The sequence below is a fragment of the Capricornis sumatraensis genome, chromosome 4 (assembly GCF_032405125.1).
Source record: "Capricornis sumatraensis isolate serow.1 chromosome 4, serow.2, whole genome shotgun sequence".
Taxonomy (NCBI): domain Eukaryota; kingdom Metazoa; phylum Chordata; class Mammalia; order Artiodactyla; family Bovidae; genus Capricornis; species Capricornis sumatraensis.
Window position 1 is genome coordinate 146044041 of NC_091072.1, and position 26879 is coordinate 146070919.

The 26879-nt window shown below is 43.5% G+C and overlaps 1 protein-coding gene across 1 annotated transcript in view; it reads left to right on the top strand.

Moving 5' to 3' along the window:
* LOC138078778 (deleted in malignant brain tumors 1 protein-like) overlaps positions 1-26879 on the top strand; it is a 373461-nt gene that overhangs the window by 7095 nt on the left and 339487 nt on the right. Inside the window, 4 exon segments of the mRNA XM_068971523.1 lie at positions 7510-7844; positions 11210-11522; positions 14623-14943; positions 17574-17894. Coding sequence (XP_068827624.1) covers positions 7510-7844; positions 11210-11522; positions 14623-14943; positions 17574-17894 — 1290 coding nt within the window.

Below are 26879 nucleotides of genomic sequence, written 5' to 3' on the forward strand. Positions count from 1 at the left end.
TGTGATGTTGAAGTTTGTGTGATACTGGAGCTTCTAATGTTATAATTTTAAGAAAAATAATGTCTTCATATTAACTCCAGTTAAGATATACTTAAAAATAGAAAGATTTGAGAGTGCCATGGGATTTAACACTCATAGTGGTTTATATCCCCTGATTACCTTTGCTCTCCTTTTGCTGTTGTTCAATCACTAGGTCATGTCCAACTCTTTGCGACCCCATGGACTGCAGTAGGCCAGGCTTCCCTGTCCTTCACCATCTCCCAGAGTTTGCTTAGACTCATGTCCATTAAGTTGATGATGCCATCCAGCCATCTCTTCCTTGCCACTCCCTTCTCCTTTTGCCTTCAATTTTTCCCAGCATCAGGGTCTTTGCCAATGAGTCAGCACTTCGCATCAGGTGGCCGAAGTATTGCAGCTTCAGCATGAGTCCTTTCAATGAATATTCAGAACTGATTTCTTTTAGGATTGACTGGTTTGATCTCCTTGCTATCCAAGGGACTCCCAAGAGTCTTCTCCAATACCGCAGTTCAATAACATCAATTTCTGGTGCTCAGCCTTCTTTATGATCCATCTCTCACACTCACACATAACTACTGGGAAGACCCATAGCTTGGACGAGATGGACCTTTGTCAGCAAAGTGACGTGTCTGCTTTTTAATATACTGTGTAGGTTTGTCCTAGCTCTCCTTCCAAGGAGCAAGCGTCTTTTAATTTCATGGCTGCAGTCACTGTCTGTAGTGATTTGGGAGCACAAGAAAATAAAATCTGTCACTGTTTCCACTTTTTACCCATCTTTTTGCCATGAAGTGATGGAACCAGATGCCATGATCTTAGTTTTTTTGATCTGCTTATCATAATTACTCATGTATCTATATTGTTTATGCCTCATCATTTTATTATTAATATGCTACTACTTCACTACAAGGATGCAGGATTTGCTATTTTAAAAAAATGTATTGACTCTTAAATGTTTCTATGAGGAAGTGACATCATTTGTTCTCACACTTCATTGGATAAGTCAGATTACATGGTTATGTTTCCTTTCAAGTAGGCAAAGAACTATTAGTATTTCCATGTACTCAGAATAAGAGAATTTTAAATATGACTAAACATTTATGATGTTTATATCCTTGAAGTGTCTGGAATTTAATTGCTATCTATGTGTGTCCTTGAGTTTTTTTTTTTCTTTTTGCCACTGGTAGCCCCCTTTTATCACTCTAAGGCTTGATATTGTTCATCAATTCTGGAAAATGCTCAGCCAGTGTTTTTCAATTATTTCTTCTGTTCAATTCTTTGTTTTTCTTTGTGTCTCTCCTTCTCTACCTCTTTTTCTCTCTTTATGCCCATATGTCAGTTTGACTTATTTGAAACATCTTGCTCCATTTTCTGTCTCTGGATTTTTCATGTTTTTGTTGCTCTGTGCAGTAGTATTCCTGATGATTTCTTCTGACTTATTATAAAATTCACTGATTCTATGTTTTACTGAGGTTAATTTGATGCAAACATTGTAATTTTAAGTATATTTTTCATTCATAGAAGCTCAGTTTAAAAATTTTTTTCTGTGTACTTTTTAGTCCTCTGAAGATCCTTCAACAGTGTTTTTATTTCTTTAAATATGGTATATGTGGAAGATATACAGCCTAGTGTCTGATACACTGAATATGAGAAGTCTCTGCTTCAACTTCAGTTGTTTCTCTTGGTTTGTGTTCATGGACCATTTTCTTGATATACTTTTCTTTTTTGACAATATACTGGTCACTTTCTCTATAAAAATATTTATAAAGATAATTAAAAGCTTGGATGAAGGTAATTTACTATAGAAAGGAATACATAGATACTTTTTCATGGTTTTTTGGTATTATCAAGTGCAGAAATGGATATTACCTAGACGATCCAGAGATTCACACTCTGAATCTAATTCTGTGCAAAACCTGCCTGTTTTAACTGCCAGCATGTTGTGGAGAATGCCTTCTGCTGGATTCTCATCTGGGTGTGGTTTTCCGATTTGATTTATGTCTCCTTACCACCTTGTGTGCATGCATGCTCAGTCGCTTCAGTTGTGTCCGACTCTTTGTGACCCCATGGACTGTAGCCTGCCAGGCTCCTCTGTCCATGCGATTCTCCAGCAAGAATACTGGAGTGGGCTGCCATGCTCTCCTCCAGGGGATCTTCTGGAGTCAGGAATGAAAAACTCATGTATTATGTCTCCTACATTGGCAGACAGATTGTTTACCACTAGCGCATCCTGGGAAGCCCTTCTGCACACCAAGGGCCACAAGAAACACCACACACTTTCCTGAATAACTTAGAGCCCTCAGAGCAAATGCAGATTACCGACTCCATGAATTTCCATTTACTCTTAGATTGCCCTGACCTTTTGTTCCAGTCTTATGAGGTCTTAACTTATGAGGTCTGGAACTTAACACAGTAATGAAATCACGTACTTCCTTGTTTGTGTCATCAACTAGGTAAAAGCTACATGAAAGCAGGAACATTTTCTTACTTTTTTCTGCATTAACAGCACAAGACATGCCTCCCAATAGATAATTTTATTATTGTTTGAAATTTTCTTTCGTTTTATATTTTAAACTATGAGAGTATGATAACACATTTATAGGAGACTCAGAAAATATACAACAAAATTACATATCAGTTCAGTTCCATTCAGTTGCTCAGTCGTGTCTGACTCTTTGCAACCCCATGAACTGCAGCATGCCAGGCCTCCCTGTCCATCACCAACTCCCGGCGTTCACTCAAACTCATGTCCATCGAGTCGATGATGCCATCCAGCCATCTCATCCTCTCTCGTCCTCTTCTCCTCCTGGCCCCAATCCCTCCCAGCATCAGGGTCTTTTCCAATGAGTCAACTCTTCGCATCAGGTGGCCAAAGTATTGGAGTTTCAGCTTCAGCATCAGTCCTTCCAATGAACACCCAGGACTGATCTCTTTAGGAGGGACTGGTTGGATCACCTTGCAGTCTAAGGGACTCTCAAGAGTTCTCTCCAATACCACAGTTCAGAAGCATCAATTCTTCGGCACTCAGCTTTCTTCACAGTCCAACTCTCACATCCATACATGATCACTGGAAAAACCATAGCCTTGACTAGACGGACCTTTGTTGGCAGAATAATGTCTCTGCTTTTGAATATGCTATCTAGGTTGGTCATAACTTTCCTTCCAAGGAGTAAACGTCTTTTAATTTCATGGGTGCAGTCACCATCTGCAGTGATTTTGGAGCCCAAAACAATAAAGTCTGACAGCGTTTCCACTGTTTCCCCATCTATTTGCCATGAAGTGATGGGACCAGATGCCATGATTTTAGTTTTCTGAATGTTGAGCTTTAGGCCAACTTTTTCACTCTCCTCTTTCACTTTTATCAAGAGGCTCTTTAGTTCCTCTTCACTTTCTGCCATAAGGGTGGTTTCATCTGTATATCTGAGGTTATTGATATTTCTCCCGGCAATCTTGATTCCAGCTTGTGCTTCTTCCAGCCCAGCATTTCTCATGATGTACTCCGTATATAAGTTAAATAAACAGGGTGACAATATACAGCCTTGACATACTTCCACATATAGTTCCACTATATATTACCATTTTTTAACTAGATGAATTAAGATTTTTAGTTGAAGTTTAAATATCAAACTCTCAAAAATTTATTGAATGAATAAACAGAAATGTAGAAGGATGTAGTAGACCTGAAAAACACTATGACCCAATTCAACATAATTAAGATTTGCACAGTTTTCACACAACAACAGAATACAAATTCTATTCAAATTTCCAGGTACTATAAACCAGGAGACACTGGAACATATCCAGGGGCATAAAACAACGTGCAAAACTTTTATGGTCTAAAGGTATTGGAGTCATACAGAGTCTGTTCTCTTATCACAATGGAATTATGTTTAAAATATTTGAAAATAACCCACATATTTTCAAGTGCAATGTGACATTTACCAGGAGAGATCTTTGATTTAGCCGTTGAAATCCTCAAAAAACTTAAAAGACTCAAAAAATACAGAGAATGACTGAAGAGAAGAAAGCCTTTAAATGAGAAATTAATATCAAAATGAGAAATTAGCGTCAATGATACCCTAAAAACCCTATGTAATTGAAGTTATATTGGGGTTACTTAATTAGAAATTAAGCATTCACTTTTAAATAATGGGTGTATCTAAGAATCCATAATCAGGAAAATCAGACAATATTTGTAACAGAAAAAAATGAAAAGAAAATTTATCAGAATTTTTTTAATTCAGCTGAAACTTCTCAGTGCAACTAAATATTGAACAATATGTGAAAACAAATAATGGACACTAGCATAAAATTTTATAAAATTTGAACAAATCTGTACTTTGGTTAGTAATATTGTATCACATGTTAATTTTCCTGTGTTTTAAAAAACATGGTTAATTTCCCTTTTTTTAAACATGGTATCTTCAGATTGGATTGGAAGTTTCAAGCCTCATTCAAATTTCTTTTAAAAATCACTAAAATAATATGCTTTCTAGACTTTTAGCAGTAATCCTAGATACCAGAATAAATGGAGCTATATCAACTCTTTGAGTGAATATAAATTAGAAATCTAGCATTCTATTCATATTTAGTCAAGCAAGTGGAACCAAAATGTCATAAATGTTTTAACTAAGCAAAAATTCAAAAGCTTTCTGAAATATATACATTACATTATGGGCTTGTGTTCAGTAGCTCAGGTGTGTCCAGCTCTTTGTGACCCTATGGACTGTAGCCTCAGGCTCCTCTGTTTATGGGATTTTTCCAGGCAAGAATACTGGAGTGGGTTGCCATTTCATCCTCTAGCAGATCCTCACCACCCAGGGATTTAACCTGTGTCTCCTGCATCTCCTGTATTGGCAGGTGGATTCTTTTACCACATTATACATTGTATGTATAAACTTCTCCATTACAATTGTTAAAGGCTTCAGACAGAACATCAACAAAGAGATGGAAAAATTAGCAAACATAAACTAAGTGGAATGAGAGCACTGAATATGAAGTAGAAAAAGTGAAACAAACTAGGAAAAGATCATATAATCCAGTTATTTTAAACATGGATGCTCACCAGAATTACATCTGAAGCTTTGGAGAAAAAAATATACCTGGACACTTGTATTTTTCAAAAAATTCCAAGATAAATTCTAATGTGCATCTGGATTTTAAAAAGTGATTAAGATTTTTCTCTTAAATGGTAGTTTTGGTGATACAGAATTCTACTACTTTCTGTTGACCAGTCATGAAAGAGTGGTATTAAAATGAATAATAGCTACATAATCACAATAGCAAAATATGTTTATCACAATCAATAGCCAGACCAAAAAAAAAGATAATTACAATTGCAAGCCATAATAGAAACATGATTAACCTAACAATATAAAATAATTACATACAAATCGGGCAGTTAAATAGAGAGACGTGGTAAGTGGAAGTGCATACATGCACATGTTTTCATCCACTCAGCCAGTCCATTTTTGGATATGAACACATGTCCTTTTATACCGCCATCTTGAACCAATATCCCTAGATAATTTTATTATTAATAAAACTAGCTTCTCATGAACTTTCAGGATCCTATTTCAATCCTTTACTGTCGCTTCAGTGTCAGATTCTAAAACATCTGAGTAAGTATCACAGGACATCTCCCTGTGTCTACTGTCTCTTTCATCTCCTCCCCTTTTATCATTATTTCCTTCTGAGAATGAACCTCTGCAAATCTATGGACTGAACTGTGACCCTCCATAAAGTATATCGTGAAGACCTAACCCCACAGTGACCGCAGGAGATAGGGCCTTTAGGAAGTAATTGAGGTTCATTAAGGTCAGAAGGGTGTGGCCTTAATTTAATAGGTGACATTACAGGAAAAGGAAGAGAAAGGCCTCCCTCTCTTTCTCTAAGTGAACATGTCCTAGGAAAGGCCAGGTGAGCACACAGTGTGACAGCAGTGGCCTGAAAGCCAAAGAAAGAGGTTTCAGGATGAGCGTTGCCTTGCCAGCACTGTGCCTTGGACTTACTAGCTTCTAGCACTCTGATAAAATAAATGAGTTTCTGCTATTTAACCAGCCAGTCTGTGCTATTTTGTGGTAGGCGCTGGCCTGAGCCATCTACACGCCAGGATCTTCTCTAGTTTAACCTTTTCCCAGATGTTCCCTCTGTGATGCACCACTTCTGTTTCCAGTGAGAGCACATGGGGCAGAGCGGAGACCAGAGCAGTGTGCCTGGTTCCCAGGGACCATATCATGTTAGATTTTAAGAAAAAATCTCACTTCCTGACCCAAAGTCAAAGCTAATGGAGCTGATTCAAGGTCTCAGTAAACTCACTTCTCAGTTCCCAACAGGAAGGTGGGAGCTTGGGACATTGGGTGAGACCTGATGTGGCAGAGAGAGGTGGTTTGGGTCCCAATTTCAAGTGGGACCCGGCAGCAAGCCTGATCACACAGGAAGAAGTCTCATCTGGATGAAGCAGAGAAGGCTCAAGTATAAACCTCCAGCTTGTTCACACCATGTCTTCTGACTCTGGAAGAAGTCCTATACCGTTATGTGTTGTTGTGCAACAAATTAGTGCTGAACTTGGCAGCTTAAGTCAGCAAACACCTAGTATCTCACACTTTGTGTGGGCCAGGAATGGACGTGGCTTACCTGGGTCCTAGGACTCATGATTTCTCATAAGGATGTGATCATCTGAAGGTTCAACCAGGGATGGAGATCATCCAAACATACTCACCTGGATGTTGGCAGCATTCTGAACTTGGTGGACTGTTGAACAGAGAACCTCAGTCCCTGGCTGGTTGTTGGCTACAGTCTTGCCTCCGTTCCTTGTCATGTGAGTCTCTTCATAAGTTTTCTCAACGTGGCAGCTGGTTTCATTAAAGCAAGAGAGGAAGTAAGATAGATCAATGATGGAGGAACCAGAGTCATCTTGAAACTTACTCTCTTAAGTGACTTCACTTAGGCAAATTTACTTTGTTAGATGCATGATACTAGGTACATTCGAGCATGGGGATTACACAAGGATGTGAACACAGGTAACAGAAACATCCGGGACACTGAGAGCCTGATACCCCAGCCCTCTGTTCCTGAGCTGGATGAGGAGCTCCCTATGGACAGGGAAGGAGAGGGAGGATTCCTCCCTGGATCCTGGGCCATGAGCTGGAACTGAGACAGAGAAGCTGGGCCCTAGAAGCCTTGGGCACATCTACAGGGAGGACAGCATCCAGAGTCTCCAAAGGCCTGTCCTTGGTGGTGTCCCTGGAGCTGGTTCTACAGGCTCGTGAGAAAACCTGGTGCCTCCCTTCCTGCTCCAGGTTCAGTGATGGCACATTGGGAGCTTCGCGTTGGCCATGGTGGCAATATTTATATCACAGAAGTCAGCAAGTGCTGTTTACAAGTGTTTGTTTTCAGACATCAGAATCTTCTTCTTTTTTTATGCTTGTCAGTATACTACTGCATGATCTCCTAACCTCTTTCCCATGTCTTGTGTCTGTGTCTGTCTTGCAGCTCTTGAGGTGAGGCTGAAGGATGGAGCCCACAGCTGTGAGGGGAGAGTGGAAGTGAAGCACCAAGGAGAATGGGGCACCGTGAATGATCCCAACTGGAACATAGAGGAGGCACAAGTGGTGTGCAGACAGCTGGGGTGTGGATCTGCCATTGATGCTCCTGGAGGGGCTTATTTTGGACCAGGGATTGGCCCCATTTGGTTTCATTCTATTAACTGCCAAGGGAAAGAGTCACTGCTCACAGTGTGCAGTTATCCTTCTCTTAAAGACTATCGTCCTGAGGGCCTTTCCCATGACCAGGATGCTGGAGCAGTCTGCTCAGGTAAGTCTTGTCTGGTCTGGGAGGGCATCCCCAGTAGCAAAAGCCCTACTCTCATTCCCAGAGTAGCTATGATACTATGGATCACAGCCTTTAGAATGTACCTGGGTGAAGATTCCACTCACACAATGATTCCTTGAAATTAGGTGCTCAAAGCAACATAAGGACATGCTTGTCCCTGGAGAGAAAGGCTCCAGACCCATAGTAACTGGTCCCTCTAGTCTCTGTGATGTGTCATAAGAGGCAGGGGGGTGAGCTTAAATGTTTCATGCAGGTACAACTTCCAGGCTGGACCTCCAAGAATTCAGTTCATCATAGTCATTTTTGTTTTCTTCTTGAGATGGTCAGTCAAGCGCAGCTGTAAGAAGGGATGCAAGAGAGGTGCAGGCAAACATAGTTCGTTACACTCACAGATCCTAGAGTGACAGCTGTCATCTTATGGGTAATGAGGAAGGTACCAATAGACAAGGGTCAACCTAGAAGTGAGGACCACAAGGAGGGAGCGGACACCCATGAACAAGTGGCAGTGCTGGAGATCAGGGTGGAGTTACACAAGGAAAAGGTGGGAGGGGGTTTCACTGGTGCACCTGAATGTCACTAGGTCACAGGGGAGGCAAGATGGGGAGATTTGTGTCAGGGGATCGTCTCATCACACTAGTGCACCCGATCCCCTCGGTGGGGAGCTCACATCTTATTCGTGGGGATGTTGATGCTGCAGAAAAACCTCAAGTTTGACAATTACAACAGCTAGAACAAAACTAAGGACCCTGCAGTTAAGATAATTTGAGATGATACATAATAAGGTCTCAATCTTATCTATGTGTATTTGACCTGAGGCGAGGTTAAACTAGAATGTAACTGGGTGGTCACAGTGTTTGCCAGAGATGTTCCCAGTTCTTTTTAGAATGTTTGATGAACTGTCCAGGACATACATACCATCATAATGGCTGGAACTGAGGAAGTTATTATTGGATATCTCAGCAAAGTCGCTACTAGAGGTGGTTGGGTCTTAGGAATAGGACATCCCAGCTTCTAGGAAGCAAACTGGTGATGGAATGAAGATGCAAGAATTGCATGAAAGAAGACTGGGGATCAAGGTTCAGGTCAAGTCCCATATTCAGCACAGTTTCTGTGTTCTACTTCCTTCATGCTCTCATCCTTCTTGATTTCTCTTCTATATCTTTATGTGGGAGTCATTTCTGGGCTCTGCAGAAGTTCTGGCCTTTCAGGGTTGTAGAATAGACTATGAGAAATTTTTATGATATGGAATCTATTTCTTTAGCAAATATAAGACTATGTAGATATCTCTCTCTTTTTTTTCATACCAGAGTTAGCCTATGTGGGGGAGGTGCCAGTTATAGACACACCTATAGTGGTGGGCCCCCAAGAAGGCAGCAAGGGCCTGGCTCGTTGAGGGGCTCCCTGACAGCCTGAGGGGCTCTAGTTCTTGGTGTACTCTCCCGTGGCTGCACTCTGTTCCTCTGGGCATGCACACTACAGTGGAGCTTGCTGACAGGTGTCAGGCTGGTGGGATTCGAGTGCATAGTTGGAGGGTCTAGCCATGAGCACATGTATGATGTTGGGCTCACACCTTAGCTTTCGACTAGTGTCTTGCTCTCGTTCAGCCAGAGAACTGAGCTGACTGCCAGTGCTCTTCCTGGGCTCTGGAGGAAGTGAAGGTAGATATACTCTTGGTCTGATGTCAATGAATGTGCATACAAAGTGGGTAATCTGGTGAAATTCCCAGGAGGTCTGCAGCATTAGTTTCTTCAAGGGTGTGATCTGCTGAATTTGCCTACAGAAGAGCAGGACACTGTGAACTGCGGTTGTTCCTGTTGTGTGGCGGTTACTGTAGCCCCTTCTCTTCCTTATTCCAGGTCTTTATATGTATCTCAGCTTTGCAGATCTGGGTGAGGTGAAATGGAAGAGCTACCTTCACATGTTGCCCCACAAGGCCAGGACCCTGTTTACTCAGCCTGCTCTAACCTTCCTGGCAAGGGGAACTCTCTTGGCATCGAATAATTCTGGCTTGGGGGATGGAATGCTGGCAAAATGATGATATCTTTGTGTTGCTAAAATTTCTGAGGAGGACTGCTGTTCACTCTAGAACTGTATTTGTTGGTGGATAACTGTCTAATTGTTGAGGTTTCTATGGGGATAAAGTCTGCTGTCTACTACATCATCATTTTCATGTTGTCACTTTCCAGGGTTTTATTCTTTAAAAGAGAGGTTTTGAGTATGCAGTTTTAAATTTGCATTTTTATACCACATCTAAGTCTTCAGTCTACTCAATATTGGCTTCTCATATTCTGAGAAACTTAGTGTAGATGTTTTTCAATCTTAGGTAATGCACACTAAGTCTCTATGTTAATATTTTTTCTCTTTGTCAATTTCCTGATATTTCTTATCATTTTAGAAAGAATAAGCTAGGTTATAAAGTATTAACAAATAACCCAAATTTATCTGCACAGGATGTGTTCTATTCAGTTTGGCAGGCCCTCTGCTTATGATAATTTTTTAAGCACCCAGGTTGATGAATTCCCCATTATCTTATTATTGTACCACTTCAGCACAACCCTGCAGGAAAAATACATTGGCTCATAAATGTTTCTCTGTGGAAACGGCATCATTTGTTACTATACTTCATTGCATAAGTCAGAACATGTGGTTATGCTTCCTTTCAAATAGACAAGAAAGCATTAGTTATTCCATGTGCTCAGGAAAAGAGAATTTCACTAATCACTAAACAGGAATGGTGTTTACATCAGTGATGTGCCTACAAATTAATAGCTTTTCATATGTGTTCCCTTAGTTTTATTGCACTTATTCATTCTAAGGCTTGGTATCTGTCATCAGTTCTGCAAAATTCTCAGCCAATATTTTTCAAATATGGTATTTGGATTACACAAGGACAAGAACACCAGGTGGCATGAATAACTGGGACACTTTAGAACCTGTTACCCCAGCCCTCTGTTCCTAAGCTGGATGAGATGCTCCCTATGGACAGGGAAGGAGAGAGAGGATTCCTCCCTGGATCCTGCGCCATGAGCTGCAACTGAGATGGGGAAGCTGGGCCCTAGTAGCCTTGGGCAGTATCCAGAGTCTCTGAAGGCCTGTCCTCGGTGGTGTCCCTGGAGCTGGTCCTACAGGCTCATGACGAATACCTGGTGACTCCCTTCCTGCTCCAGGTTCAGTGATGGCACATTGGGAGCCTAGAGTTGGCCACAGTGGGAATATGTGTATTACAGAAGTCAACAAATGATATTTACCAGGATGTTTTTTCCCCTCAGAGAGAAGATTTTTTAAATATTTAATTGCATACCACTGCATTGTCTCCTAAAATCTCCTGTGTCCTGTGTCTGTCTCTCTTGCAGCGCTGGAGTTGAGGCTGAGGGATGGAGCTCACAGCTGCGAGGGGAGAGTGGAAGTGAAGCACCAAGGAGAATGGGGCACAGTGAATGACTACAATTGGAACATAGAGGAGGCACGTGTGGTGTGCAGACAGCTGAGGTGTGGACCTGCAGTTGATGCTCCCAAAAGATCTAAATTTGGGCCAGGAATTGGACCCATTTGGTTTCACTATATTTACTGCAAAGGGCAGGAGTCAGCTATCAACGAGTGTAGTTATCCTGTTGTTATAGACCACCATCCTGAGGGCCATTCCCATAACAAGGATGCTGGAGTAGTCTGCTCAGGTAAGTTCTGTCTGGTCTGGGAGGGTCTTCCCTGCAACAAACCCTTCAGTTTTATTCCCAGATTAACTACGAGCATATGGATTACAGCCTTTAGAACTACTTGGGTGAAGATTTCACTCGCACTGTGATTTCGTGAATGTTAGATGCTCAAAAAAGAAAAAAAAAAGGACTTGCTTGGCCCTGGAGAGAAAAGCTCCAGACCCATAGTCACTGGTCCCTCCAGTCTCTGTAATGTGTCACAGAAGTCAGGAGGAAGAAAGTGAAAGTTTTACTTGCTCAGTTGTGTCCTACTCTTTGCCACCCCCTGCAGTGGAGCCCACCAAGCTCCTCTATCCATGGGATTTTCCAGACAAGAATACTGAAGTGGGTTGCCATTCCCTTCTACAGGGGACTTTTGTGACCCAGGGTTCGAACCCAGGTCTGCGGGAGGGTGAGTTCAAATGTTTCATGCGTGTACAACTGTTGGGTTGGACCTGTATCCATTAGGTTCATCATGGTAGCTTGCTGTGTTCTTTCATGAGATGGCCAGACAAGTGTGACTGAAAGAAAGGATACAGAAGAGGTGCAGGCAGACATAGTTTATTATGCTCACAGATCCCGGAGAGAGTATCATCAGCTTGGTATATGGGGGAGGTACCAATAGCACTAGCTCAGCCCAGAAACAGTTTCCCAAGATGGGTGTGAAAACCCATGAACAATGCTGAGAGTCAGGGTGAAGTTTCAGAAAGAACGGGGTGAGGGCTTTCACTGGAGCATTTGAAGGTCACTAGGTCACTGAGGAGGACAAGATGTGGGATTTGTGGCAGGAGCTAGGCTCATTACACTGGTGCACCTGCTCACCTGGGTGGGGAGCTTGCATCCTATCTGTGGGGATGTTGAGGGAAAAGGAAAACCTGAGGTTTGACAATTACAAGACAAAAACTCAAGCAGAGTGATGTGGAGTTGTTCCAGATCTCTGTGGAAGTGCTGACCCTTGAAAGTTGCAGTTTTTTGTGGGAAATTTTTATATGAAATCTATTTCTTCCACAAGTACTTCTACTCAAATTTGTTTTCTGTTTTGGTTTTTCGGGGTACCAGATTTAGCCTGTGTGGAGGAGGTGCCAGTTATACACACATGTAGTGGTGGAGACCCAAGAAGGCAGTAAGTGCCTGGGCCATTGAAGGGCTCCCTGGCAGCCTGGGGGACTCTAGCCCTCGGTGTGCTCTCCCATTCCTGCACTCTCTTCCTTGGGCACGTGCACTGCAGTGGAGCCGGCTGACAGGTGCCAGGCTGGTGGGATTCAAGTGCACAGTGGAGGGTCTAGCCATGAACACGTACATGGTGTTGGGGTCAGCACCGTGGGTTTAGACTAGTGTCTTGCAGACAATGTAAGGGCCATGAACTTGGGCAAACTTCAGGAGATGGCGAGGAACAGGGAGGCCTGGCTTGCCGCAGTCCATGGGGTCGCAAAGAGGCAGCATGACTGGGCGACTGAACAGAAACTTGCACTTGTTCAGCCAGAAAACTGAGCCTGTTGCCAATGCTGTTGCTGGGCTCTGGAGGAAGTGAAGCTGGAGATACTCTGGATCTGATGTCAGTGAATGTGTTACCGGGGCGGGTGATCTGGTGAAATTTGCAGGAGGTCTGCAGCATTGGTTTCTTCAGGGGCAGAATCTGCTGAATTCGTTTACAGAGCAGGACACCATGAACTGCAGTTGTTCCTGTTGGGTGGCAGCTGCTGTAGCCCCTTCTTTTCTTCCTTATTCCAGGCCTTTATATGTGTCTCAGCTGTGTGGGTCTGGGTGAGGTGAAACTCAAACACAACCTTCACATGTTGCCCCACAAGGCCAGAACCCTGGTTTCTCAGACTGCTCTGAGGTTCCTGGCAAGGGGAACTCTCTTGGCATCGAATGATGCTGGCTTGGGGGATGGAATGATCTGGAAAAATGATGATATCTTTGTGTTGCTAAAATTTATTCAGGGGATTTCAGATCTGTCCAGAGTTGTTTCTGTCTGTAGATAACTGCTTAATTGTTGATCTTTTTTGGGGGGGATGGAAACTCCTGTCTCCAACATCATCAGCTTGGTGAAGTCACTTTCCAGGGCTTTATTCTTTTTTTTTTTAATTTTTTTTAAATTTATTTCTTTTAATTGGAGGCTAATTACTTTACCATATTGTATTGGTTTTGCCATACATCAACATGAATCCACCACAGGTGTACATGTGTTCCCAACCCTGAACCCTCTTCCCATCTCCCTCTCCGTACCATCCCTCTGGGTCATCCCAGTGCACCAGCCCCAAGCATCCTATATCCTGCATCGAACCTGGACTGGTGATTCATTACTTATATGATATTATACATGTTTCAATGCCATTCTCCGAGGGCTTTATTCTTTAAAAGTGTTTTTTAATTATAAAGTTTGAGATTGGCAATTTTTCTTAGTACATTTGAGGCTTCAGTTTACTCGTTATTTGCTTCTCATGTTCTTAGGGACTTCGGTTTTAATGTAACTGCCTTGCAATTTCAAGTAATATATGCTAAGTCTCTATCTTAATATTTTCACTTTCTTAATCTTCTTCTATTTCTTATAACTATAGACAAAGTAAGTCAGGTTATAACGTACTAACTAATAGCTATTTTCTTCTCATATGATGTATTGTATTCAGTTTTCCCAGGTCTCTGTTTATCATAATTTATCAAGCACCAGGTTGTTGAATGCCCCACCATATAGTTATGCTACCATCTTAACAAAAGGCTGCAAGATTTTCCTCAGTAGAAAATATATTGACTCTTAAATGTTTCTTTGTAAAAGTGACATTATTTGTTCTCACACTTCATGGGATAAGTCAGATTACATGGTTATGCTTCATTTCAAATAAGCAAGAAACTGTTAGTATTTCCATGTGCCTAGTTATCGTTGTTCAGTCGGTGAGTCATTTTCAACTCTCTGTGACCCCATGGACTACAGAAGGCCAGGCTTCCCTCTTCTTCACTATCTCATGGAGTTTGCTCAAACTCATGTTCATTTTCAGAAATCAGATATTCCATTTTTTAATACTTACCAGTATGCCACTTCATAGCCTCCTAAAATGTCTCCTGTGTCCTTGTCCCTCTGCAGTTCTGGAGGTGAGGTTGAAGGATGGAGCCCACCACTGTGAGGGGAGAGTGGAAGTGAAGCACCAAGGAGAATGGGGCACAGTGAATGATGACAACTGGAGCATGGAGGAGGCACAGGTGGTGTGCAGACAGCTGAAGTGTGGAGCTGCCACTGATGCTCCCCAAGGGGCTTATTTTGGATCAGGGATTGGCCCCATTTGGTTTCAGTATGTTTATTGCAATGGGACAGAGGCAATGCTCACTCAGTGTAGTTATCCTCCTCTTAAAGACCATCATCCTGAGGGCCTTTCCCATGACAAGGATGCTGGAGCAGTGTGCTCAGGTAAGTCCTGTCTCATCTGGGAGGGGATTTCCAGCAGGAGAAAGTCTCTTTCTGGGAATAACATGAGAATACAAGTCGCATCCATTAGTACATTCTTGGCTGAGAATTCCAGGGATTTCTCGAATGTTAGGTGCTCAAAGAAACATTGGGAGTTACTTGGTCATGGAGAAAAAGTCTCCAGATCTGCAGTCACTGGTCCCTCTAGTCTCTGTGACATGTCATGGGAGGCATGAAAGTGAACTCAAATGTTTCATACGTGTGCTGCTGCTGGGTTGGACCTCTGTGATTTAGGTTCACCATGGCAGCCTGTAGTATTCTTCCATGAGATGGTCAGAAAAGTATGGTTATAACAAGCGATAGAAGAGAGGTGCAGGAAAACAAAGCTTGTGATATTCACAGATCCTAGAGAGACATCCTAGAGAGTTTTATCAGGTGGGTACATGGGGGAGGTGCCAAGAGAGAAGGCTCAACAAGCAGCGGTGACACAAAAGAGTGAAGATCCATGGAGAAGTGACAATACTTGGGGTCCAGGTGTAGCTATACTATGTAATGGTGTGAGAGGATTTCATGGGTTCATTTGAAGGTCACTGGGTCACAGGGGAGGACAAGGTGGAGGATTTGTGTCCGGGGCTAGTCTCATCACACTCATCACTCTCCCCACTTGCTCACCTGGGTGGGGAGCTCACATCCTGTTTGTGGGGATGTTGAGGCTGCAGGAAAACCTGAAGTTTTACAATTACAACACAGTAGCTGCAGCAAAATTAAGGGCAGTGAGGTTAAAAGAACCTGACGTGATACATAACAAGGGCTCAATCCCGTCTAAATGTATTTGAACTGAGCCAAGGTAGAAATTACAATGTGATTGGGTGGGTCACAGCGTTTGCCAGAGGTATTCCCAGTTGTTATCAAAATTTGTGGTGAATTGTCCAGGACATTTATCCCATCAGGATAGCTGGAACTGAGGAAGAAATGATCAGACATCACAACAAGTTCCCTAATAGAGCTGATTGGTCTTTAAAAAAGGGCCATGCCAGATGCTGGCATGTGGGGCAGGGGAGGGCATTAGGACACCTGCATTAGGTCTTAGCAGCCATGGACAAGCAGCTCCTGGATGCTACACTGGGGAAGATTATTGGAAAAGTGATCTTCCCAGTCTTCAGAAACCTGATATAATAAATGCATTTATGTTATTTAACCAGCCAATCTGTGGTATCTTGTGGTAGGCAGCAACTGGAGACTTCTAATGCATGAGGATCTTTTCCAGTTCAGTATTTCTCCACACATTCCTCTCTTTAACTCACTACTGCTGGTTTCAGAGTGAAGTATATCGGGCCAGGTGAGACCTGAGCAGTGTAAATGATGTCCCAGGGACCACATCTCAATAGATTATAAGAAAAATTCTCATTTTCTTACATGAATTCAAAGCTAATGAAGATGATTCAAGGTCTCAATAAACTCACTTTTCAGTTCCTGACAGGAAGGCAGGAGCCTGGGACACTGGGTGAGACCTGGTGACAGAGACAGGTGGTTTGGGTCCCAGTTCCAGGTGGGACCAGACAGCAGATCTGGTTACACAGGAAGAAGTCTTGTCTGGATGAAGTAGTGAAGGTTGATGTATAACCCTCCAGCTTGTTCACCCCCTGTCTTCTGACTCTGGAGGGAAACCCTATATTAGTTATGTGTTGCTATACAGCAAATTATTGTTGAATTTGGCAGCTTAAGTTAGCAAACACCTAGTATCTCACACTTTCTCTGGGCCAGGAATTGACATGACTTAATGGGGTCCTTGGACTCATGATGTCTTACAAGGATGCAATCAGCTGAAGGTTCAGCCAAGGGAGGATATCGTCCAACATATTCACCTGAACTTTGGCAGCATCAGACCTTGGTGGACTATGGAACTGACAGTTCCAGCCCCTGGCTGACTGTTGACTAGAGGCCTGCCTCCATTTCTTGTCATGGTTTCTCTCCAAATTAGGTCACAACATGGAAGTTGGCTTAATCAGAGCAAGAGAGAGAGACAGCAAGAAAGGTCACCAAGGGAAAAATCATACTCACCTTGAAACCTAATCTAATTGATATCTCATCACTTTTACCAATTTCCATTTGTTAGATACACATTACTAGGTACATTCGAGTGTGGGGATTATACAAGGGCATGACACCATGTGGCAGGAATAATCAGGACATGTTAGAGCCTGTTACCCAGCCCTCTGTTCCTAAGCTGGATGAGATGCTCCCTGTGGACAGGAAGGAGAGGGAGGATTCCTCCCTGGATTCCAAGCCATGAGCTCTAACTGAGACGGGGAAGCTGGGCCCTAATAGCCTTGGGCACATCTACAGGGAGGGCTGCATCCAGAGTCTCTGAAGGCCTGTCCTCGGTGGTATCCCTGGAGCTGGTTGTACAGGCTCAGGAGAAACACTTGGTGCCTCCCTTCCTACTCCAGGTTCAGTGATGGCACATTGGGGACTTAGAGTTGACCATGATCGCAATATTTCTACCACAAAGTCAAGAAATGCTATTCACAGGGCTTTGTTTTCAGACACCAGAATTTTCCTTTTTTTAGTACTTATCAGAATACTACCACATGGTCTCCTAAAATCTCTGCTCTGTTCTGTCTTTCTTGCAGCTCTGGAGTTGAGGCTGAAGGATGGAGCCCATAGCTGTGAGGGAAGAGTGGAAGTGAAGCACCAAGGAGAATGGGGCACAGTGAATGACCAAAATTGGAGCTTGGAGGAAGCAGCTGTGGTGTGCAGACAGCTGGGGTGTGGAGTTGCCATTAATGCTTCTAGAGGGGTTCATTTTGGACCAGGGATTGGCCCCATTTGGTTTCAGTATATTTACTGCAAAGGGACAGAGTCAGTGCTCGCGACCTGTACTTATCCTGTTCTTAAAGACTATCGTCCTGAGGGCCTTTCCCATGACCAGGATGCTGGAGCAGTCTGCTCAGGTAAGCCCTGCCTGATCTTGGATGGTATCCCCAGTAGGAAAAGCCCTAGGTCTCATTTCCAGAGTAAATTTGTGACTATGGATCACAGCCTTTAGAACATACTTGGGTGAAAATTCCACTCACACAGTAACTAATACCTTGAATATTAGGTGCTCAAAGGAACATAAAGACTTGTTTGGTCCTGGAGAGAAAGTCTGCAGACCCATAGGCACTGGTCCCTCAAGTCTCTGTGATGTGTCATAGGAGACAGGGAGGTGAGCTCAAATGTTTCATACATGTACGACTGCCAGGTTGGACCTGTATGAATTAATTTCATCATGGTAGCTTCTTCTATTCTTTCATGAGATGGTCAGACAAGAAGGAATACATGGGAGATTCAGGCAAACATATTTCATTATACTCACAGATCCTAGAGAGACAGATCATCAGGTGGGTAATGAGGGAGGTACCAATTGGCAAAGATCAATCTAGAAATGAGGACCAAAGAAGGGAGTTGATACCCATGAACAAGTGACCTTACTGGGGGTCTGGGTGGTGTCACACAAGGACAAGGCAAGGGAGCACTTCACTGGTGCATTTGAATGTCACTAGGTCACAGGGAAGGATGAGAAGAGGAATTTGTAGCAGGGAATAGACCCACCACTCTGGTGCACCTGGTTGTCTGGGTGGGAAGCTCACATCCTGTTTGTAGGGATACTGAGGCTACAGGAAAACCTGAAATTCAACAATTATGACACAGAAACTGGACAATGGGGTTAAAAGAACTTGAAATGATATATATCAAGAGATCGATTCTTTCTATGTTATTTGACCTGAGCCAAGGTGGAAACTAGATGTGATTGGGTGGTCACAGTATTTGCGAGAAATGTCCCCTGTTGTTTTCAGAGTGTTTGGCGCACTTTCCAGGGTATACGTGTGTGAGTTCTCATTCCCTTCAGTTGTTGTGTTTGACTTTGCAACCCAATGGGCTATAGCTCACAAAACTCCTCAGTCCATGGGATTCTCCAGGCAAAAATTTAGGAGGGCTTCCAGGCCCTCCTCTAGGGGATCTTCCCAATCCAGGGACTCAACCTGTGTCTCCTGCATTGCAGGCAGATTTTTTACCACTGAGTCATCAGAGATGTCCTTCCAGGGTATAAACCCACCCCAATAGCTGGAATGAGGAAGATAATATCAGATATCACGGCAAAGTCCCTAACAGAGATGGTTGGGTCTCAAGAAAGTATTCTTCCAGCAGCTGAGGTGGTGGGACAGGGGAGCTCTGAGCACATCAGCAGTAGGCCCTTAGAAGGCACAGCCAATCAGCTCTCTGTGTTTTACTGGGAAAGATCATTGGAAAAGTGATCTTTTCCAAACTCACCTTTAGCAGGTCTTTGATGGTACTCTTGAGGCTAAGACAACAGTTCTTTTCTTTTTAAAACTCCTTTATTGAGGTATGATTGACGTACCAAAAGCTATACATAGTTAATATTTACAACTTTTGAGTTTGGACATCAGTATATATCTGTGTAATCATTACCATCGTCTATGCCATAAGCCTGTACATCTCCTCAAAAAGTTTTCTTTCATCCTCCTTATTACCGCGTTATGATTAAAAAGAATTATTTTCAAAAGGCCCTTGATTTCAGTTAAGAATTATTGGTTTAAGAAAACTCTTTTCTAGCATTTCAAGTAACTGTCCTTATGGTCACAATGTCATAATCATGGTTCCAACTGTGGATCAACTTGTGGAAACATTACAAGCAGCCCTGCCTTATTTTGAATAATCAGCCAGTGAATAGAAATAGACTGAGTTGTTGACATTTTGAATCATATTGGAGCTCCTAACATTGCAGTTTTTAAAAAAGTTACGTTTTGATATTAACTCCAGGTAGGATATACTTTAAAATATAAGGATTTGAGAGTGCTCTGGCATTTAAACCCTGACTGTGGTTTTTACTCCCTGATGTCGTTGCTCTAACTTAGGCTCTGACATTTTTATGAACTGCTCCAGTTTCCTTCTATTAATTTTAGTCACCAGTTTCCTCCTACTGGTTTGTATTTTCTGTATTTTCAGGAACTATGGTTAGTGATGTGATGGTGGGTGAATGTGGTGCTGATGCAGCAGAACTGAGATTAGAACAGAATGACTTTTCATGATTTTCACTGAAATGCAACTCTTGGAGTTTCTTCCTCTCAATCACAAGAGTTGATTATGGAAGAGAAATTCTATCCTCTGCAGTGGATTTTTAGAAGTGATGAATTGTGTTTAGGAGAAATCCCATTGTGGAAACAATGACGTGCTGTAGTCCATGGGGTCCCAAAAGGCTGGACATGAATAAGGGACTGAATGAAAAAACAGTAATGTAGAGGAGCTTGTATGAATGAAGGAGTAGATTCCAGGCGGTTCAGGAGACAGATTTGGGAGGAGACTCACTAGCTGAAAAGACTGAGGCCTGAGGTGCAGAATGGGGAAGGGATGAAGATGCACGAAATGCAGGCGGGAAGACGGGCCGCGATCCAGGTCAGCGCCCGTGCTCACCACAGCTCCATCTCACTCGCTTCCTGCCCTCATTCCTTCCTGCCCTCTCTTCCTTTATGCTGATGTGGGAGTCATTTCTGAGTTCTGTGGAAGTGCTGGCCATTGAAAGTGGCAGTTTTCTTTGTGTGATATTTTTATAGTCTAGAATCTATCTCTTCAGATGACTCACAAGGTGCAATCATCTGAAGGTTCAACCAGGGATGGATATCGCGCAAATGTTCTCACCCGGATGTTGGCAGTGTTCAGACCTTCGGTTAGCTCTTTGATTGAGAGTCTCAGTCCCTTGCCAGCTGTTGATAGAAGCCTGCCTCCATTCCTTGTCATGAGGGTTTTTTTTTTTCATACACAGCTCATGGAATGGCAGCTGGCATTATTAAAGCAAGAGACAGAATGAGATAAGTCACCAAGGGGAAACCAGAGTCGCCTTGAAACCTAATCTAACTGCCATCTCACCACTTTGCAAATTGTTTTTCTAGATATACGTTACTAGGTTCATTTTTTGTCTGGAGATTAGACAAGGGGATTAGATGAACACCAGGTGACAGAAATAACCTGGACACTTTAGAGCCTGTTACCCCAGCCCTCTGTTCCTAAGCTGAATGAGATGCTCCCTATGGACAAGGAAAGAGAGAGAGGATTCCTCCTTGGATCCCGGGCCATGAGCTGTAACTGAGACAGAGAAGCTGGGCCCTAGTAGCCTTGGGCACATCTGCAGGGAGGGCTGCATCCAGAGTCTCTGAAGGCCTGTCCTTGGTGGTGTTCCTGGAGCTGTTTCTACAGGCTTGTGAGAAATACCTGTGCCTCCTTTCCTGCTCCAGGTTCAGTGATGGCACATTGGGAGCTTAGCGTTGGCCATGGTGGGAATGTTTATATCACAAAGGTCATAAATGCTATTCACAAGGATTTGTTTTCAGACATCAGAGTATTCATATTTTAATAATTACCAGCAGTCCACTGCATGGTCTGCTAAAATCTCTTGTGTCCTGTGTCTGTGTCTCTCTTGCAGATCTGGAGGTGAGGCTGAGTGATGGAACCCACCACTGTGAGGGGAGAGTGGAAGTGAAGCACCAAGGAGAATGGGGTACAGTGAATGATCACAACTGGAGTATGGAGGAGGCAGCTGTGGTGTGCAGACAACTGGGGTGTGGAGGTGCTGTTGATGCTCCCAAAGGGGCTAAATTTGGACCAGGTGTTGGACCCATTTGGTTTCATTATATTTACTGCAAAGGGCAGGAGTCAGCTATCACCAGGTGTAGTTATCCTACTGTGAAAGACCATCGTCCCAAGGGCCATTCCCATGACAAGGATGCTGGAGCAGTCTGCTCAGGTAAGTGCTGTCTGGTCCAAAAGGGAATCCCTAGCAGGAGAAGCCTCAGTCTCATTCCCAGAATAACTATGAGAATATGGATCACAGCCTTTAGAACATTCTTGGGTGAAGATTCCAGTGATCCAGTGACTCCTTGAATGTTAGGTGCTCAAGGGAGCAGAAGGGCTTACTTGTCACTAGAGAGAAAAGTCCCCACACCTATTGATACTGAGCACTTCCAGGCTCTGTGGTCTTCATAGGAGGCAGGGAGGTGAGGTCAGATGCTTCGTGCAGGTACAGCTTCCAGGCTGGACTTCTATGACTTAGGTTCATCATGGTAGCTTGCTGTATTCTTTCATGGGATGGTCAGAAAAGTGCAACTCCAAGAGGGGATGTAGGAGAGGTACAGGCAAATAAAGTGTATTATACTCCCAAGTCCCAGAGAGACAGAGCGCCAGCAGGTGGGTTCATGGGAGAGTGAAGTCGCTCAATCATGTCCGACTCTTTGCAACCCCATGGACTGTAGCCCACCAGGCTCTTCCATCCATGGAATTTTTCAGGCAAGAGTACTGGAGTGGGTTGCCATTTCCTTCTCCAGGGGTTCTTCCTGACTCAGGGATTGAACTCGGGTCTCCTGCATTGCAGGCAGACGCTTTACTGATTGAGCCACCATGGGAGAGGGACCAATAGGAAAGTCGTAAAACAGGAGTGGTGACCCAAAATGGGGTATGAAGACCTGTGAACAAGATACAGTATGGGGGTTGGGTGGAGTTAGAGAAGGAGGAGACATGAGGGTATTTCACTGATGCATTTGAATGTTACTAGGTCACAAGAGAGGACAAGAAGAGGGGATATGTTTCAGGGGGTAGTCTCATCACCCTGGTGCACCTGGTTACCTGAGTGGGGAGCTCACTTCCTATTTGTGGGGATGTTAAGGCTGCAAGAAAACCGGAAGCTTGACAATTACAACACAGAAACTGAAGCAAACCTAAGGGTAGTGAGGTTAAGAGAGCATGAAATGATACATAAGGATTCAGTCCTAAGTGTATTTGACCTGAGACAAGGAGGAAAGTAGAATGTGATTGGATGGTTAGAGCATTTTGGCAGAGACACTTCCAGTTGTTATAGGAATGTTTGATGAATTGTCCAGGACATTAACCTGATGAAAATAGCTGGAACTGAGTAAGATATTATCATATATAATCACAAATTCTCTAATACTGGTGATTGGTCTTAGGAAAGTGTCATGCCATCTGATGTGACACTGGGGAGACCTGAGGACATTGTCGCTAAGTGTTTAGCAGCCACGGTCAGTCAACTCTTTGGTGTCATGTTGGGGAAGATCACTGGAAAAGTAGTTTTTTCCAACCACACCTTTAGCAGATGTTTGATGATACTCTTGAGGTCTCTAAGGAAACAATTCTTTCCTCTTTAAAAATTCCTTTATTTTTAAGCATTTTAAGTGTGACTGACACACAAAAACTGTACATAGTTAATATTTACAACTTTTGAGTTTGGAGATCAATATACATCTGTGTAATCATTCCCACAATTTATGTCTTAAGCCTGTTCATCTCCTCAAAAGTTTTCCTTCATCCTCTTTATTACCGTGTTATGATAAAAAGAATTATTTTCAAAGGGCATTTGATTTCAGTTAGGAGCAATTGGTTTAAGAAAACTTGTTTTCTAGCATTTCAAACAACTGTCCTTTTTGTCACAATGTCGCAATCATGGTTCCAACTGTGGATAGACTTGTGGAGCATTACAGGCGGCCCTGTCTTATTTTGATAAATCAGTCAGTGAATAATAATGGACTGAACTTTTGAAATTTTGAGCCATATTGGAGCTTCTAATGTTACAATTTAAGAAAATTTATGTCTTGATATTAACTCCAACTAGAATATACTTTATCTTTTATACTATCCCCACTTATCTTTATTACCATCATGGATGAGACTCACAGGTCTATGGACTGAGCTGTGTCCCTCCAAAGTTCATATATTGAAGTCCTACTTCCCACTGTTATTGCACCAGAGATAGGGCCTGTAGGAATTAACTGAGATTAAATAAGGCCATAAGGATATAGCCCTAATCTGGTACATGACATTATAAGAAGAGGAAGAGACGCATCTCCCTCCCTCTCTTTGGGTGCCCATAACCTAGAAAAGGCCAGGTGAGCACACAGTGAGGCAGCCATGACCTGCATGCCAAGAGAAGAGCACTCAGAATGAGACCTTGCCAGCCCTGTGACCACGGACTTACCAGCTTCCAGAACTGTGATCAGATAAGTGCATTTCTGTTGTTTAACCAGTTAGTCAGTGGTATTCTGTCATGGAGACCTGCCTAATCTGACTACACAGCAGGATCTTCTCCAGTTTATTTTCCCAGATGTTTCCTCTGTGATGCACCTCTTCTGTTTCCAGAGTAAAAGGACAGGGGGCGAGGTGTAGACTTAAGCAGTGTGAATGGTGCCCCAGGGACCACATTTCATTAGGTTATAAGAAAAACTCTCACTTTCTGACCTGAATTCAAAGCTAATGGAGCTGATTTAAGGTCTCAGGAAACTCACTTCTCAGTTCCCGACAGGATGGCAGGAACCTGGGACACTGGGTGAGATCTGATGTAAGAGAGAGAGGGGGTTTGAGTCCCAGTTCCACTTGGGACCAAGCAGCAGACCTGGTCACACAGGAAGAAGTCTCATCTGGATGAAGTAGTGAAGGCTCGGGTATAACCCTCCAGCTTGTTCACCCCCTGTCTTCCGACCCTGGAGGGAAGTCATGCATTAGTTACATGTTGTTGTGCAGCAGATTACTGCTGAACTTGGCAGCTTAAGTCAGCAAACACCTAGTATCTCACACTTTGTGTGGACCAGGAATGGACATGGCTTACCTGGGTCCTCTGACTCAGGATGCCTACAAGGATGTAGTCATCTGAAGGTTCAAGCAGGGGTGGATATCATCCAACATACTCACCTGGATGCTGGTGGCTATTTGACTGTTTGACTGAGAGCCTCTGTCCCTAGGTGACTGTTGGCTAGAGGCCTTCCTCCATTTCTTGTCATGAGGGGCACTCCATAAGTTTTCACAATGTGGCAGCTGGTTTCAACAGAGCAAGAGAGAGAGCAGGAAGGTCAACAAGGGAGAAAGCAGAGTCATCTTGAAACCTAATCTAACTGACATTTCAACACTTTTGGCAAATTCCATTTGTTAGATGCAAGTTTCTAGGTACATTCGAGAATGGGAATTACACGAGGTTGTGAACACAGGCGGCAGGAATAACTGGGCATTTAACAGCCTGTTACCACAGCCCTCTGTTCCTGAGCTGGATGAGATGCTCCCTATGGACAGAGAAGGAGAGGGAAGATTTCTCCCTGGATCCGGGGCCATGAGCTGTAATTGAGATGGAGAAGCTGGGCCCTAGTAGCCTTGGGCACATCTACAGGGGGTGGTGGGGGGCAGCATCCAGAGTCTCTGAAGGCCTGTCCTCAGTGGTGTCCCTGGAGCTGGTTCTACAGACTCGTGAGAAAACCTGGTTCCTCCCTTCCTGCTCCAGGTTCAGTGAAGGCATATTGGGGGCTTCGAGTTGGGTCAGGAGGAAAATTTATGCCACAGAGGTCAACAAGTGCTATTCACAGTGATTTTTTTCCCCAGAGATTATTCATTTTTTAAATACCTAACCAGCATACTATTTCATGCTCTTCTAAAATTTCTTCTGTGAACCATTTCCTGTGTCTGTGTCTGTCTTGCAGCTCTGGAACTGAGACTGAAGGATGGAGCCCACCGCTGTGAGGGGAGAGTGGAAGTGAAGCACCAAGGAGAATGGGGTACAGTGAATGACTTAAATTGGAGCTTGGAGGAGGCATCTGTGGTGTGCAGACAACTGGGGTGTGGAACTGCTGTTGATGCTCCCAAAGGGGCTAAATTTGGACCAGGAATTGGACCCATTTGGTTTCATTATATTTACTGCAAAGGGCCAGAGTCAGCTATCACCAAATGTAGTTATCCTACTGTGAAAGACCATCGTGCAGAGCGCCATTCCCATGGCAAGGATGCTGGAGCAGTCTGCTCAGGTAAGTGCTGTCTGGTCCAAAAGGGAATCCCTAGTAGAAGAAGCCTCAGTCTCATTCCCAGAATAACTATGAGAATATGGGTCACAGCCTTTAGGACGTTCTTGGCTGAAGATTCCAATAGTCAGTGACTCCTTGAATGTTAGGTGCTCAAGGGAGCAGAAGGGCTTGCTTGTCCCTGGAGAGAAATCAAGCCATACTCACTGGTCACCGAGCCCTTCCAGTCAGGTGGTCTTCATAGGAGGAAGGGAGATGAGGTCAAATGCTTCATACAGGTACAATTGCCAGGCTGAACTTGTAGGATTTAAGTTCATCATGGTAGCTTGTATTCTTTCATGGGATGGTCAGGTAAGTGCAGTTACATGAGGGGGACATAGGAGAGGTGCGGGCAAACAAAGTGTATTATACTCCCAAGTCCTAGAGAGACAGAGTGCCAGTGGCTGGGTACATGGGAGAGGGACCAATAGAAAAGCCTTAAAACAGGAGCAGTGACCCAAAATGGGGTGTGGAGACCCATGAACAAATGACAGTACTCAGGGCCAGGGTTTAGTTACACTATGAAAAGGTTTGAGGTGATATCATCCAGGCATTTGAAGGTCACCAGGTCACAGGGAAGAAAAAGATGGAGGAATTGTGTCAAGGGTTTGTCTCATACCGGTGCACCTTCTCACCTAGGTGGGGAGCTCACATCCTATTTGTGGGGATGTTGAAGCTGCAGGAAAACCTGAAGTTTGGTAATTACAACACAGAAGCTGGAGCAAAACTCAGGGCAGTGAGGTTAAGAGAGGATGACTGATACATAATAAGGGCTCTATGCTGCCTAAGTGTATTTGACCTGAGCCAAGGTGGAAATTAGAATGTGACTGGGTGGTCACAGTTTTTGCAAGAGATATTTTCAGTTGTTATAGGAATGTTTGATGAACTGTCCAGGACATTAATCCTATGCTAATAGCCAGAATTGAGGTAATATTATCATATATCCCTGAAAATTCTCTGATACTGGTTGTTGGGTCTCAGGAACGTGTTATCCCACCTGATGAGAAGGTGGGACAAGGGATCCCTGAGGATATCTGTAGTGGGTCCTTAGCAGCC